The sequence below is a fragment of the Lepidochelys kempii genome, chromosome 6 (assembly GCF_965140265.1).
Source record: "Lepidochelys kempii isolate rLepKem1 chromosome 6, rLepKem1.hap2, whole genome shotgun sequence".
Taxonomy (NCBI): Eukaryota; Metazoa; Chordata; order Testudines; family Cheloniidae; genus Lepidochelys; species Lepidochelys kempii.
The window spans coordinates 88916494-88934244 of NC_133261.1; the positions used below are offsets into that span (position 1 = coordinate 88916494).

The following is a 17751-nucleotide window of genomic DNA, read 5'->3' on the forward strand; positions in this document are numbered from 1 at the left end:
CTTGCAGGCTACTGCTCTTCATAGCTTCAGCCCAAGCCACTCAGGAACACTTCTGTGTTGTCTGCTATCTCACAGCCAGCTCAGCCCATTGACTTAGTTACTTCAAAGCTACCTCAGCTCAGCCTGCAGCCATCCACTATGTTGAAGTTGCGGCTATGCTGACTCTTTATAGAAAGTGTCCTTACAGAATCCTTAGCAGCAGCAGATCACTCCCAGAAGATAGTGGGAAGCCGTTTCCACTCTGTCCATTGGCATCGCTACCCAACTATGCCAAACTGTTGTTTTGGTCAGGGTGAACCCTCATCCCAGGTACATTTGGTGTAGTTCTCTTGTCAGTTCATTTCTCAACAGCATTTGATTGCTCCCAAACTCAAACCTGCCCCAAATGGTCATATAATTTAAATGCAAATGGCCCGTTCAGTCATTTCCCCTTGCTCATCAACAAATGTTGGCATGGAGCTCCCTCCCCTATCGAGCCCCTGTCCATCTGGAGTTCTCAAACAGTTCTGGGCTGCACTTTTCACCAACAGGTGCCAAGAGTGACTTCCCTAGTATCCAGGGCTTCAGGGCTTCCATGGTTATTAAAAAATAAATAAATAAATAAATAAATAAATAAATAATGTTCAGATTTCTGGAGAATTACTGTAATATCATCCCAGTGAAATGATTTTGTAGTTTCATAATAGGCTGTACAGCTCTTATAGTTGAGAAGTGTGTGACACTGTGGTTCAAGAGCTTACCACCCCCTCTTTAAAATAACTTATTTTCAAAAGATAGTAACTTTTATGAGTTGGAACGTAATCTAATCCAACTCTAAAGTAAATTGAGAAATGCAATTCCATAATAAATGCAAAGCCACAAAGGAAGCAGAGCTTGGGCAGCCAGTCAAAGCTCTGTATATGGAAATTAAGCATTACAAGTACTTAAGAAGTCCCTAATTTGCAGAAATAGTGCAGAGAATCTAAAGGACATCTCTTTTGTTCAGTTTCACTGTATACAGAGACCTCTAAGTAAGTCTTTTCTTTCCAATAAAAGAATATCCTGGGAATACTCTGGAAGAGCTTAAGTTTACATTCTTCATAGTGAATTTCATATAATCATTGATGCTTCTGTCCCTTAATTTGAAAAAAAAAAGTGGTTCTTAGTGCAAACAGTAGTAGTAGTTTATATATTACAGAAGCAGAAAGGTGCTTCAGCAGAGCAGCAAATTCCTGTGAAAAAGGAATATGAAGAGTGAATAAAATACTATCAGTTCTCAGATTCACTGGACTGTCTCATGCAATCAGAGGGGATGGGAAAGAATTTCAAGTTACACTGAGGTCGCCTTAATTCAAAGAGTGGAATTAAGTATAGAAGTTTTTCTTTTAACTGCACTGCTTTTGAAATACGGTTTCATACCATGAATAATAGTCAATTGTAAACTCTTTTGTTCCTCCATTGCAACAGCAGACAGAGAAATTTAGCTGTTCAAGCTAAAGGGAACAAGCATCTGTATTTACTAGCGCATACTCCCCTCCAGAATTTGGAATAGAATCCAGGAATAATGGAATCTCAACATTCCTCTGCTGTCCAGCAAATAGCTGTGAAATCCACTGACAAGGTATGGGTCTCTTTCTCCTCAAGTGGTTGGCCACACAGTGGAAAACAGCCTATTACTGCTGCCGAGTTTCTCCATTATCTCGGTAGGTATAGGGTTGTAGTGTAAATCTAAAGGTTCCAATCATGATAATGAGGCCGGGGGGAGGGGTGAGAGAGGAGGAGGAAGAGGGAGAAATCCATAAGGTTCTGCATTATGGAATTTCTTTTTTCCAGTCTTTTTTTTTTTTTTTAATTTCAAGATCTTAGAAAAAGCAGAGAGGGAGACTGAAGGAGCCCCAGCTCAGAATATCATATAGCTGAGTGGTTAGAGCACTCACCTGAGAAGTGTGGGATACCCTTGTTCAAATCCTCTCCCCCCATCTGGCAAAGGTGGGGAATTGAACCTTGATCTCCCTCGTCCCAAGAGAGTGCTCTAACTACTGAGATAAAAGTTCAAGCAGGCACTACTAATACCTCCAGAAAGGGACCTGATCTGCTAGGCAGCCTCTGACCATGCCTAGTGGATTGGGCCCCCTGGGTGAGATATACGTTCCCCCGCCTATCTTCCCTGGGTTTGTGGAGTGAATTTAGGCACCTACAGGGTAAGGCAATGTCTGAGCAGGGATTTTGTGTATCACCGTGGAGCCTAACACTGGGAATTAGGCCCCTAAGTATGAGTTTTAGGGACTTAAGTACGTTTGTGGGTCTGGGCCTCAGATATCATGGCAATAAGCTCTCATTAGGGTTGCCAATTTTGGTTGGATGTGTTCCAGGAGATTTCATCATCACATGACATAATCTTTAATTAAAGATTAATCTTTAATTCCTGGAGACTCCAGGCCAATCCTGGAGAGCTGGCAACCCTAAGCTCTACAGAAAAGTACATGAGAAAGTTAATAATCTTTGTTCATTGCAGGGTTTGAATGCTGTTCAGTAAAGATGACACAGGGTAAATATTGACAAGGATAAATGAATTATTGACTAGCTAGCCATTTAGTGGGCATGGTCCATCCTGTGCACCAAATGAGGCAAGTGTGCTGTGGAAGAACTAGTCTGTGAAAATGTGTGTATGTATTATGGTACATTCTTTAATTACAAGAAGGCAGAATCAAAGTTAGGGCATCTTCAATTCTGATATTTCCTAACTTTGGAGTGCTTGGCTTTGCAACCATAAGATCATTTTAGTGCAGTGTTCTGAGTTGGGATGGGTTTTTTTTTTTTTCCAAGTAATAAACAGTTTTCACAAACCCTGAAAAAAAGTGAACAGAAAAAAAGCCAGTGCTATCCATTAAAATTAACAACTTTTGATAAAACAGCAAAACGATGAGCAGCCCAATTTAAAAAGTCATAGAAATTTATCAATATTTTGTTGTACTGTAACTGTCAGATCATTTCTGAAAGTTAATCTATCTGGATGTTAATATTTAGATTCTACTGATTCCTCAAGTTTGGGTATCAATATAATCGAATTTCTTTGTATTGAAGGTTGTTCACCTTCGTAACACTAATCCTGATAACTGACATGTAAAATATTTTTATTGTGTGTTTTTGAAAGCTTGGCTGTTACTTAAAGTTATGAATGAAGATTTTGGAAGATAAAATAATTCTGCTGAAACAGAATTTTTAATTAACTTTTTTGTCCTTTTACTTCTGATGAATATCCATGGGGAAAAAAAAAAACTAACTTGTGTTTAGAGTTTGTGTGCTCCTGTTGCTTATTCCCCACCTGAAGTTATATTTGTAATATGTTAGTTGCTAGATGTCAGCAAAAATTATGGAACAAATTCAGAGGAGACTCTAAATTGGTGTTATTTATACCTTTTTCCAAATCAAGACATGCATCTTATATTAGTAAGTGTAAGGAAGTTTAAGAGAATCTCAAATATAGGCCTGGTTTACACAATGAGTTTATGTCAAATTTAGCAGCGTTAAAATCGAATTAACCCTGCACCCATCCAAACAACGAAGCCATTTTTGTCAACATAAAGGGCTCTTAAAATCGATTTCTGTACTCCTCCCCGACGAGGGGATTAGCACTGAAATCAACATCGCCGTTTCGAATTAGGGTTAGTGTGGATGCAATTCGACGGTATTGGCCTCCGGGAGCTATCCCACAGTGCACCATTGTGACCGCTCTGGACAGCGCTCGGAACTCAGATGCACTGGCCAGGTAGACAGGAAAAACCCCGGGAATCTCATTTCCTGTTTGGCCAGGCGAGCTCATCAGCACAGGTGATCGTGCAATCCCAGAATTGCAAAAAAGCTCCAGCATGGACCAAACAGGAGGTACTGGATCCGATCGCTGTATGGGGAGACGAATCTGTGCTATCAGAACTACATTCCAAAAGACAAAATGCCAAAACATTTCAAAAAAATCTCCAAGGCCATGATGGACAGAGGCTACAACAGGGACGCAACACAGTGCCGCGTGAAACTTAAGAAGCTCAGACAAGAGTACCAGAAAACCAAAGAATCAAACGGACGCTCTGGGACAGAGCCGCAGACATGCCGCTTCCACGCTGAGCTGCATGCAATTCTGGGGGGGGAGGGGGGAGGGGCGCCACAACTACCCCACCCCTGTCTGTGGACTCCGATGATGGGGTACTCTCCACCATGCCTGAGGATTTTGCGGACGGGGAAGATGAGGAGGAGGAGCTTGACGAGAGCACACCGTTCTCCCCAACAGCCAGGATCTTTTTGTTTCCCTGACTGAAATACCCTCCCAACCCAACCAAGCCGGAGAAGGGACCTCTGGTGAGTGTACCTTTTTAAATATAATACATGTTATAAAAGCAAGCATTTTTTAATGATTAAGTAGCCCGGAGGATTTGGGATGCATTCATGACCAGTACAGCTACTGGAAAAGTCTGTTAACGTGTCTGGGGATGGAGCGGAAATCCTCCAGGGACGTCTCCATGAAGTTGTGCTGGAGGTACGGTAAAAGCCTTTGCAGAAGGTTTCTAGGGAGAGCAGCCTTATTCCGTCCTCTATGGTAGGACACTTTACCATACCATGCTAGTAGCAAGTAATCTGCTATCATTGCATGACAAAGCCTGGCAGCTTATGGTCCTGGTGTTTGCTGGCATTCAAGCAACATCCGTTCTTTATCTCTCTGTGTTATCCTCAGGAGAGTGATATTGTTCATGGTAACCTGGCTGAAATACGGGAATTCAGCCTGTGGCTGAAAATAAATCCTCCCTGCAGTTAGCCAAGCGGTGGGGGGGAGGGGCGGGCATTGGCGCTGAGCTGTTTGCATTTGGCTAGCAGGGATCTTCCCTGATACCAGCCACATGGTGGGGGGAGGGGTAAAGCGATCATCCCAGAGAATTGGATTGGGGGGGGGGGTTAGTTTGGTTTCTGCTGCTGCACGTTAACACGAAAACCGCAGCACTAAACGGCCAACTCAATGGGCTTTGCTTGGTATGGGAAAGGAGGGCATTGCTGTTATGAAGGTTGCAGAAGCCGAAAGACTATGGCTTACCATGACTGCTTGCAAGCCGAATTCTGTTGCCTGGCACTGCATGTGTGATCTCTAACACCAAAGCTGCAGGCACTCAATATAAGATGCAAAATGCGACCTTGTACCGAAATCACATGTGCTATGTAATGTGAATAGTGCTGTTCACCATGAAAGAGTATAGCCATTGTTCTATAAAATGTATCTTTTTAAATACTTCACTCCCTTTTTTTCCTCCTGCAGCTGCAAATGTTTCAAGCCTCCCTCCTCCGTCCCAAAGGCTATCTCAGATAAGGTGGCAAAAAAAAAACGCACGCGCGGTGAAATGTTCTCTGAGCTCATGCAATTGTCTGGCACTGACAGAGCTCAGCAGAATGTGTGGAGGGACACAGTAGCACAGTACAGGAAAGCGGCCAATGAACGTGAGGACAGGAGGGACGATCGAGATGAGAGGTGGTGGCAGGAAGGTTAGAGGAGGCAGGATGCAACGCTGGGCCTACTGCGGGATCAAACGGACATGCTCCGGCATCTGGTGGAGGTTCAGGAATGGCAGCAGGATCACAGACTGCTGCTGCAGCCTCTGTTTAACTGCCCTCCCTCCTCCCCAAGATGCCCAAGAACGAGGTGGGGGGAGGCTCCGGGTACCCAACCACTCCACCCCAGTGGACAGCCCAAGCAACAGAAGGCTGTCTTTCAACAAGTTTTGAAATGGCCTTTTCCTTCCCTCCTACCCTCCTCCCACACCCCACCTGGGCTACCTTGTGAGTTCTCCCTATTTTTATAATCAATTAATAAAAAAATACATGGTTTTTAAACAATAGTGACTATTTCCTTTGCAAGCAAGCGGTGATTGAACGGGGGAGGGCGGGTGGCTTACAGGAAATTAGAGTCAACCAAGGGAGTGGGTTTTCATCAAGGAGAAACAAACAGAAGTGTCACATGGTACCCTGGCCAGTCATGAAACTGGTTTTCACAGCTTCTCTGATGTGCAGTGCTTCCTGCTGTGCTCTTCTAAATCGCCCTAGTGTCTGGCTGCATGTATTCAGCGGCCAGGCGATTTGCCTCAACCTCCCACCCCGCCACAAACGTCTCCCCCTTACTCTCATAGAGATTGTGGAGCACACAACAAGCAGCAATAACAATGGGAATATTGGTTTCACTGAGGTCTGAGCAAGTCAGTAAACTGTGCTAGCGACCCCTTAAACATCCAAATGCACACTCTACCACCATTCTGCACTTGAACAGCTCCTTACTACTGTCCAGGGTGCCTGTGTACGGTTTCATGAGCCAGGGCATTAAGGGGTAGGCTGGTCTCCAACGATAACTATTGGCAGTTCAACATCCCCAACAGTTATTTTCTGGTCTGGGAAGTAAATCCCTTCCTGCAGCCGTTTAAACAGACCAGAGTTCTTGAAGACGCGAGCGTCATGAACCTTTCCCGGCCATCCCACGTTGATGTTGGTGAAACATCCCTTGTGATCCACCAGGGCTTGCAGCACCATTGAAAAGTACCCCTTGCGGTTTATGTACTGGCTGCCCTGGTGGTCCGGTCCCAAGATAGAGATATGGGTTCCGTCTATAGCCCCACCACAGTTAGGGTATCCCATTGCAGCAAAGCCATCTAGTATGACCTGCACATTTCCCAGAGTCACTACTCTGATAGCAGCAGCTCAATGATTGCGTTGGCTACTTGCATCACAGCAACCCACACAGTCGATTTGCCCACTCCAAATTGATTACCGACTGACTGGTAGCTGTCTGGCGTTGCAAGCTTCCACAGGGCTATTGCCACTCGCTTGTGAACTGTGAGGGCTGCTCTCATCTTGGTATTCTTGCGCTTCAGGGAAGGGGAAAGCAAGTCAAAGTTCCATGGAAGTGCACTTACGCATGCAAAAGTTTCGGAGCCACTGGGAATCATCCCAAACCTGCAACACTATGCAGTCCCACCAGTCTGTGCTTGTTTCCCGGGCCCAAAATCAGCGTTCCACAGCATGAGCCTGCCCCATTAACACCATGATCTCCAAATTGCCAGGGACCGCGGTTTTACAGAAATCTGTGTCCATGTCCTCACTCTCATCACCGCGCTGCTGTCGCCTTCTCACCTGGTTTTTCAGGTTCTGGTTCTGCATAAACTGCACAATAATGTATGAGGTGTTTACAATGGTCATAACTGCTGCGGTGAGCTGAACGGGCTCCATGCTTGCCGTGCTATGGCGTCTGCTGGGGCAATCCAGGGAAAAGGACATGAAATGATTCTCTGCCGTTGCTTTCACGGAGGGAGGGTTGACTGACGACATTTACCCATAACCACCCGTGACAAATTTTTGGCTCCATCAGGCATTGGGAGCTGATCCCAGAATTCCCATGGGCAGCGGGGACTGCAGGATAGCTACCCACAGTGCACCGCTCAGAATGTTGATGCTTGCCATGGTACTGTGGACGCACACTGCCAAATTAATATGTTTAGTGTGGACGCATGCACTCGACTTTATACATTCTGTAAAATCTGAGTAATTTCGTAGCGTAGACATACCCTTAGACATATTCCCTGTATTTGGCCCTTTGCTTTTTATGAGAAAAGCAGGAACAGATGAACTCTTAGGACACTATAGATCCTGATTTCCATGCAAAGCTATTAATAAGAAATGAGGGTAAATATTAGGAAATTATTTGTAAACAGAATGTTTGCCAATATTTTTCAGCAGATATCAGCATCTAAATCCCAACTCTTGATTCCCACAGGAAAAGCCTGAGCAAAACCTCTTTGCCCACAGAAACAATGGTAGGTAGACACTACATTCACCCTCTCTCTCCAACCAGCAAGTGGATCCATGCTCTAGAGGAACCTACCGGCCATATTTGATACATCTATATTTCACACACCTGTAGTGAGCCACAGAAACATGATGTACAGAGGATGCAAATTCCCTCTGGTTTGGGTTTCTGGTGCTTTGTCCTTTGTGTGCAACACACATATAGCTTTTATGATGTTTTAGACACTAATATGCCTTTTTAAGTGAAAGAAGGGTTTAGCCCCAAGAATCGTAACATCACTAATGTTTTCAGATAATCTTTTCTTTTAGCTTACAGAGAAAAAACCTGAATCGTTTTATTATTCCAGTAAAATATTAATAATTTTTTCCAGGTAGTAGTGACAAGGATAACTACACATTAATCACTATAGTAACTTTAGTTACAACTGCAAATGGCTAAATGCCATTTATTGAATAACTTCTCTTTATCTAACAAAACACATTAAAAGGCAAAGTGTTGCCTAATGCAAGTAGTAAGTCACTTCAATCTTTTGAAGATCACTATTTTATCTGTCAATTAATACATATCCATATATTTTCAATCGGCCAATTTTGATAATTACTTTTGTTGAAATACTGATGATTTCATTATTATGGGCCACTGAACTGCCTCCCATGTAGAACAATCATACTTACCTACCATGATCTTGATTGTAACCAGGTCGACACCATTGTTCAAAGAAAGCAAATGATAAAATATTTGCTCTCATGGAGGTTTACAAAGCAATCTTCAAGTGATATTACATTATAAATCCTGTTGCAGGCTTTTACCAGCTTTTTAGGGAAGGTATAAATGACATGGTAAATTTGCATTTAAATTCATGGAATTTTAAAAATCTGTTTCCCATTTAGCTCTCCAGCCAGAAACAATATTTTCATTTGTAAACAAGCTGTTTCATAATCAGACCTTTTGTAGCATATAGACTCCTGGAAAAAAAACCTCTCTTTTATAGAAATACAGTAGTATCTTTCCAATATAAATTATTGATTACTTTCTGCATCCCAAACTACTCTAATATATAAGGAAAGATTTTAAGCAAAATTTAATCTGCTGTCCAAATACAACATTACTTTAAACATGAGGTCATCTAAACATCTGTCTCCAATATATCCCTAGGGATTTAAATCAAAAGTCTGCTAAACATGTACAATCATTTTGAAAATAAATAACAGAACAAATTTAGTCTTGATTATGATTATCATCCATTTTAAGAGGAAACATTTATTCTAATAAGAAAAGTCTGAACCAATTTAAATGTATTGACATTACGGTAAAATAGTTTCATACCCTAAAGACAACTTTTTTTTTCCATTTACTCTGATCTTTAGCAATATTCAATGTTTAATATTTGAGAGGGGAAAAAATGTCTGTGACTGTTTCCTCACAAATACCATTCTCCTCCTCCCCTTTATAGATATGTAGTGAACAACTGCTCAAAGAGACAATTTTAATATTTCTCTCGTCTATCACAAATACTGCGTACTGGCCCAAATACTTGCTTACAAGCTCCCTCTGAATTTTCCTTCCCTTTGGGCAACCACTACATGAAAGAAAAAAGTTATATATATTCTTTGTCAACATTACAGAGATATCAAATACATTTAGTGATCAATCTCCATTTTGTTCCGATGGGAAAGAAGTGAAGATGCAGGGGGTGGAGAGGGGAGTGGACACTACTTTAACCATTCACAAAGAAACAAAATATTGTGCAGGTTTTCTCAACGAAGCACCATCTCATGTCCCCATTTACATCCCAACTTTGATATATGATCATTTTAAGAACAGATACGAGTTAAATAAAGCTGCTATTTGTTCCTCACTCACTTGCAGCCCTGCTCTCATCCATGAGCAAAGATGCGGGGAAGGAAGTGATCGCCTCTGCAACATAATCCCCCAATCCCACAAAGTCCCCCTGCATGGTTCAGGCTTTACAAACCAAGCAATGAGAGGGGGGAATTGAGACAATGAAAAGTAACTGGGCTCCTCTATTGAATCTTCTAAAACCCTTTCCTCTCTGCACAAATTAATATATTCCAAGGCTACATTAACTTGTACTACTTCCCTCTCCCCTCTTTAGGTTGCCTCTTTGGTAGGGACCTGTATCAAAGGGCAGATGTAATCAGGGTACCTAGCGTAGCTCTGAGAGGAGCTTCTGGTACCCAGAGCAAGCTACCAGATATTTAGAAGAGACCAAATTATCCCCAACACTAACTCATATATCTACCCAGTTTAAGTATTGTGTATTTCACATATTCACATTACCACATTTAATAAGTTAGTAATTAGCACTATTTTATGTGTATATTTAAATACACACTTTTTTTTCATTTTTGTGCCAGTATTTGTCAGATTTTACAGAGAAGTAGCATCTTCTGTACTAGACACTTGGGAATAGTTTCAATAAGCATTAGGATGGTTATTTCACACTAGTGCTTTATTGGCCTCCATGAGACCAATATTTCCTTTATAGTGTATCTGTATTTCCACTAGCTCCAAGACAGCATTCCAAGCTTTGTCTGTAGATTATATCTTCATAGCTCCTGTTAATTAAAGCCGTAAATTATTACCAACCCAACCAGTCAAAAATCATGACTAAGACACTAAAAAAACAGTATCAGATTGACTTAATTATGAGATTTTTAATAAATAAATACATTTGAGGTTTTATTTGTCTTCTGTTTTTTAAGACTTTAGGGTTCATGCTTTCAAGCTTTTGTCCACAACCATGAGGACTAACAATTTATCTTAAAAAAACAAACAAACTAAGATTCTTACATAATCACATGACTCTAGCAGCTGAGGAAAACACCAAATACCATGAAACTCATGATAAAAATCACCAAAGTCAGGAACACTGCCTGATAATGTGGTAGTAGAACCAGAACAGGTGTAATAATCATTCTCTCATGGAAGATCAGTCAATCAAGGATGGTACCTGATGTCAACTGAAAGACTAAAGTTAATCTGCTCTTCAGTTTTATGAGTACCCTACAAATAAATATACATTTTGCAAACGTAAGCAACATTACACGCATTTTAACAAATAAAAGTTAAGATTTGCATTCAAAGTTGAGTTTACAAGAGAGCAGGGAAGTTTCCCAGTTCTGTGATAACATTTACAGAATGAGCATTTGAATATAAGTTAAATATGAAGACTTAAAAAAAAAAAGTTTTAAGCACTGGGAAAGCATCACATTTTGTTTTTGTCTGGGTGGGTCCTGGAGGAAACCAGTCATCAACACATTTCAGTGTAACACAAACAGAGTAATGTCAAGGAAACCATGAAAAGAATGTCCCAAACTGGGAAATGATCTATTAAATGAAGGATGAAAAGTGACCTGTAAATTACATTTCCTACCAAAATTAAAATTGAAGAGGGTCTAGAGAACAAGAACAGCAGCAACCATGTAGTCTAATGGATTGAACACAAAAGTCTAAGAGCCAAGAACATATGAATTCTAATCCTACAAAACAATTTTCAGGCACCCCCAAACAACATTTGTCCAGGACTACACCACTATACACAAGTTGGCCTAGGGCTTTGGAATGTCAGTGAAACAATCTTTGGGGGCATCACTTTTTAACTGTCTTGAGCTGCAGGAAAAATAGAGGCCACATGCTTGCATTGCAATCTTTGTATAACTGCCAGCATAAATAAATAAATAAATAAATAAATAATATAGTCCAAGGGACAAGCCACTAAATAAACTGGGATGTGCAGGCCACTAGACCTTCAGTCATGGAGAGTCTGGTGTTTACAGTGGTGAAATTTAGCACTTGCCATTAATGGCATTTTACAGCATGCTAGATGCTTAGAAGAACCAGCTTAGCTATAGGTGCAATCAAAAGCAGACTAAGACCATGTCTACACTACTAGAAGTATAGCTGTCTAGCTACGGCACGGTAGCTATGCTGGCATAACCGCATAGTGTAAACACAGCCTACATCGACAGAAGGGGTTTTTCCTTCAGGAATTTTACCTCCCTGAGCAATGCTAGCTATGTTGACTGAAGCATTCTTTTCATTGATCTAGCTACATTTACACTGGGAGTTATCTCAGCACAACTACAGCACTCAGGAATGTGTGAGTGCTGTAGCTAGTTGACCTAAATTTTAAGTGTTGACCAGACCTTAAGGGCACTATTACTCACAAACTGGTCCATGCTTCCCTTCCCCCCATCCCCCTTTGTTTTTTTAAGCAGATTCAGTAAACTTAGGCATAAAGTGTCAGGAACTCAGCTGCCTCTAGGCTCAGTCACCTAGCAACCCAATGAGTTCATCTTAAGGTTGCCAGGCATCCAGTTTTCGATTGGAACGCCTGGTCGATAAGGGACCCTGGCAGCTCTGGTCAGCACTGCTGACCGGGCCGCTAAAAATCCAGTCAGCAGCGCAGCAGGGCTAAGGCAGGCCCCCTACCTTCCCTTGCTCCGCACGGCTCCTGGAAGTAGCCAGCATGTCCGGCTCCTAGGCGCAGGGGCGGCTATGGGAGCTCCGTGCACTGCCCCCACCCCAGCACCGGCTCTGCAGCACCAACTGACCAGGAACCACAGCCAATGGGAGCTGCGGGGGCAGGCAGCGTGCAGAGCCCTCTGGCCACTCTGCCTAGGAAGGCGACATGCCAGCCGCTTCCAGAAGCCACCTGAGGTAGGCACCGCCTGGACAGAGCCACACCCCGAACCCCCTTCCACACCCCAACCCTCTGCCCCAGCTTTAAGACACCTCCTGTACCCCAAACCCCTTATCCCCAGCCCCACACAGAGCCCAAACCTCTCTGCCCCAGCCCTGAGCCCCTCTTGCACCCCAAACCCTCCAGTCTGGAGCCCCCTCCTGTACCCCAAACCCCTCATCCCTGGCCCCACCTCCAAGCCCGTGGAGCCCTCACCCCCTGCTGCACCTGAACCCTGCCCCAGCTAGATGAAAGTGAGTGAGGGTGGGGGAGAGTGAGCGATGGAGGGAGGTGAGATGGAGTGAAAGGGAGCAAGTCTTCAGGGAAGGGGAGGGGCCTTGGGGAAGGATCAAGGGTGTTTGGTTTTGTGCAATTAGAAAGTTGGCAACCCTAGTTCAGCTAGGCCCAATAAACCCGCACTAAATGACTGTGCTCTTGCCTGGCCAGAAGAGCCAACTGACCACCATTTAAGCGGCGGTCCTCAATGGGTTCCAGGCCTGCAGCTGCACTTGATTGCTTCCTGTCCAGCCCTTGCTCCCCCACCCTTGCCTGCTCTGCTCTAGCCCTAGTCCCTGCCACCCTCAGAACTCGATTCTGACTTGTCTTCTGACCCTACCTTTTGGTCCTGTTCTGACTCCTGATCAACTATTGGCTTGTCTCCTGACCATGCCTCTGGTTTTGACCTCTGATTCTGCTATGACCACTAAGTCAGCTTCCTGCTCTGACGGCCAGGTTGTGCTGCCTACCCATTGGTGGGTGACATAGAACAGCGGTTCTCAACCAGGGGTACATGTACCCCTGGGGGTACGCAGAGATCTTCCAGGGGGTAAATCAACTCATCTAGATATTTGCCTAGTTTTACAACATGCTACATAAGCAGTAGCAAAGTCAGTACAAACTAAAATGTCATATAGACGATGACTTGTTTTATGCTGCTCTATATATTATACACTGAAATGTAAGTACAATATTTATATTTCAATTGATTTATTTTATAATTAGGTGGTAAAAATGAGAAAGTAAGCAATTTTTCTGTAATAGTGTACTGTGACACTTGTATTTTTATGTCTGATTTTGTAAGCAAGTAGTTTTTAAGTAAGATTAAACTTGGGGTGGTACGCAAGACAAATCAGACTCCTGAAAATATCGTAGTCTGGAAAGGTTGAGAGCCACTGATAGATTAAGTGATTTTTGAAAGGTCACATGAAGTCTGTGGCAGAACTAGGTATAGAATCCAAGGGTGAATTCCTACTCTGTTAAAGTCAATGCAAAACACCCACTGATATCAATGGAACCAGGATTTCACCCCAGGTGTCCTGGTTAATAAAACAGTATCTTAATCACAAAACCATCCTCCCGCTTCTGGCCAATTATATATTACTATGTTATGTGATCTTTATTGTAGATTTGTTGTAAAACAGAAAATTTGATGTTGTCACTTTTATCTTCACAGTATGAACTTTTGGGGGAAAAGATATTGCTGTTTCTTAGACTGTAGAATTCCTAACAAAACAGAATGTTTAACTTAATTAAATTTAGGTATGCGTATATACACAGAAGATTATGTAGTATGTGTGTTTGTTTTCAGGCCCTATTGATTATGTATATGAACTTTTCGTTCCTCTATCTTTACAATAATTTTTCAAACATTTTTCATCTAGATTGACATATTGAAATTTTATCTCTCACCTGCAAAGGCTAAGTATACAACTTAATTTTTGTTCCTTCCATAACCAAATACTACACATTTAAACACAAGATGGCAGTCTTACACTGCCATCTTGTGGATAACGCAGAAAATGAGTGGCAAAAGTAAAAGCAGTTTTTTGTTTTAATATATACCTTAACCCTTTAATTTCAAGATTCCTTTTGCTATATACCCAAGCTTATTGTCGGTGTTTTTTTTTTAAAAAAAAACAATTTTACCTTCAATATAATTAGAGTCCTTAATTAGGAAGAAACCCCAACCCACCTGAAAGAATCATATTAGCTCTCTGATGTTTTAACATGTAGGTCGGACTAAAGGTATAAAATTTTAGGGACAAATGCTCCCTTCTGTCTGCATGAAGGAACCCAAACCTGTAGATCCTGACCAAGGAGTTGCCCAGGAAGTACGGACATCATTAGCTAACTTTGTGCCCAACTAGTTACTCCCTTTTCCCTAAGATCCCCTCTGTAAAGGTGGGATTAGGGATGTCTGGCTGCAGTCTGCTGCATTCTTCCCCCCTGCACCTCTTCAAGTCCACAGGAGGAAACAGTACAAAGTAAGACTGACTTAGTCATCAATACCAATAATGAACCTGCATAATCAGCTAGAAATTGTTTAGTGCAGATCACCCCCTGAACGCTGCCACACTTATTATTTATATGTGTTCGGAGCTCTGGCAGGTGGAAAGTTATGCAAATATTTCAAATATCAGTTTGTAAACTACTTTCCATAATTCCTTTGTGCATATAATGTACTGTTCAGAAATAATTGCAGACTCTGATCACCAAAGGGCAAATAGTCCATTTTTTTAAATGAACATGTGATAAGAAACAAGGTTGACAGTTCTGTGTAGATTTTAAGACGTATGTTGGAGTATGGACACTGAACGTACTAAAATCAAACTCTAAAATCAGTGGGACTCTCCCATGCTTAAAGTTAAGCGTTTTGCTGGATCAGAGTCTAACAGTGAAAGCTATGATGTTGTGGGAGGTACTAATCTCATTTATTATTGTCTTTAGTTTCCATACTTCTAAACACATTCACTTCAGTGGGACTACCCATGTGCTTAAAAGTAAACAGATGTTTGTGTGCTTTGCTGGATCCGGGTCTTAATGACATTATTTGCAGGGTTGTTGCAGCCATGTTGGTCCCAGGATATTAGAGACACAAAGTGGGTGAAGCAATATATTTTATTGGACCAACTTCTGTTGGTAGAAGGGACTAAAGCTAGAGGGCATACCAGGAAATTGTTCAAGGGCAATAAGTAACTTGTATGAGAAAAGGGATTTTAGCTAATATGGAAATGTAAAGCCTGAAGTCACATCTTTGTTTATTTTCTGTGTAACTTTTATACATTTGCTTTCCTTTACTATTTCATCTTTGAATCTGTGGTTTTTCTATTAAATAAACCTTTTGTTTATTCTTACCCAAGCAGATCACTGGTGTGCAAACTGTATGTAGTGTGTGCGCGCCAAACTGATAACTGACAGACGGTTTTCACACAACGGGGTGATGAACCAGAGGGGAATGGTATGAATGTCTGGTAGCTAAGAACTTGGGGGAGCATGGATTTTGGAGAGACTTGGGAAGAGAAGGGCTGTTGGTATCACCCTGCAAGGAGTAACAAGGCTAGTGAGAGCCAGGGTGACACTTTGTGCTTCTGGGATGGCTCCTGGTGTCAGGCCCCAAAGCATCCCAACGTTACAGGGCACATGGAGACAGAACCCTTTACCAGGTAGGGTTATCCCCAAAATGTCACAGCTTGTCCCTTCCACCAACAGAGGTTAATCCAAGATAAGATATTACCTCACCCTCCTTGTCCCTCATGATTTATATATGGATTATTTGTACATTACCATAAATGGTTTATTCTGTTCTATTTGAAGTACTGGAAAGAATAGACTTTAATGGTATTGCAAATGTATTGGCCCTCAAACTCTTTCATATCAAAATTTCCTCAGCTTATAAGAAAAATATGCTTTTGTGAACTGCCAACTTTGCAAACTCAACAGGCATCAAAGCCAAAATGAACCCTCTTAGGCTTAAGTGAAATTGCACAGGGGTTTCTGAGGATGGAACTTCACTTACAGCACCTTAAAGTGTAGGAGATTATGGTGCAGATGAAGGAAATAGCCCAGCTTGACTTTCAGATCCTTTGTTGAATTTGCAGGGCTGGTAGTTGGATGCTTACCAGGTCGCTGTACTTGCATTCACAACTCTGGCTCAGGGTCTTAAGATGCACGGTCAGGGTACAGATCCTCCATCTAGCAACTTCTGACAGACAGGACTCCTCAGTCCAATTGTGTACATCCTGAAACCAGTACCAGTTCTCCTAAGCCTCTCCAGTAGCCTTTATGGGCTCTCAGAGTTCCACTGAAGCTGTGGACCTTCCAAATTCCAGCTTCCACCTTCAAGGATACATGACAGTGAATGCAAGGGGCACTCAGACTTTGCAACAGAATGTTTAAATGAACCATACTTTACTCAAAGACAAAGCACAAGAGATATATAAATATGTAGAAAGTAAGAGACCTGCATGCAAAACCCTGCCTGTTTCCTCACCACTTTTACAACCCTTTTGGGTTTTGGTCAGTATCTTCTAGGGAGTCCAGGATCATCCTTTTCCTTTTACACAGCCTTACCTGGCTCTACGTCTTGTCTTCCTTCCCCCCACCCCCCCTGTTTTCCTTCTCATTCCTTGGCTCCTTCCCTTGATATGGATTCTTGGATAACATAATCCACTCACATGGTATGGCAGAGCAAAGCTGGCCCTTTAAGAGGGGATCAATTTCCAGCTCTGCCCTATTCCAAGTTTTACCCAGAGCACAGACATTGTGAGGAACAGTTGTTTCCAGGGTACTTGGGAACCGAAGGTTTGATAGCAGGCCAATCTAGGAAGAGAAATGAATCATAGAATATCAGCGTTGGAAGGGACCTCAGGAGGTCATCTAGTCCAACCCCCTGCTCAAAGTCCAATCCCCAATTTTTGCCCCAGATCCCTAAATGGCCCCCTCAAGGATTGAACTCACAACCCTGGGTTTAGCAGGCCAAAGCTCAAACCACTGAGCTATCCTTCCCCCTGGATGGTATAAAAGCATCCTTCTTTTCCTTATAGATAGATAGGGAGAAGGACTTGCTGTGATTCTTTTACTAGACAAAAAGTGAAATGTGCAGAAGAAGCACAAGTTCCTGTGGGCAGCAACCAGAAAAGCATTTAGTGGCTCAGAGGAAGCTCAGGGAAAGGTTTCTCGAACAAGTGGTTAAAGGAACTTTTTATGTCTGTTGGAACTTGATGTGAGGAGCTCGAAGTAGGAGACAGACTGGACACAAGGCGAAGGAAGCAACCTTTAGGAAAGTGTGGGCTTGTGGCCTAGAGTGGGTCCGCCTGGCTACTTTACAGGGACTTAAACTGGAAATTCAGAAGGCGGAAGTTCCCCTTCACCACTTCCAGGGAGAAGTCCATGACCCAGCAAAAACTGGGGTAGATCTGGTTGTGACTTTAGACTTTCAGTATACTCTCAAAAGGAG

General features: G+C 42.4%; 1 protein-coding gene across 7 annotated transcripts in view; it reads right to left on the reverse strand.

Annotated features, from left to right (window-relative positions):
* SLC25A21 (solute carrier family 25 member 21) overlaps window positions 1-17751 on the reverse strand; it is a 396583-nt gene that overhangs the window by 368387 nt on the left and 10445 nt on the right. Inside the window, exon 2 of one of the 7 annotated variants that reach the window (XM_073349073.1) lies at window positions 16415-16631. The exons of the other annotated variants lie outside the window; for them this stretch is intronic. Coding sequence (XP_073205174.1) covers window positions 16415-16433 — 19 coding nt within the window. The 5' untranslated portion in view covers window positions 16434-16631. The remainder of the gene's footprint in view (window positions 1-16414; window positions 16632-17751) is intronic. 7 annotated transcript variants of the gene reach the window in all.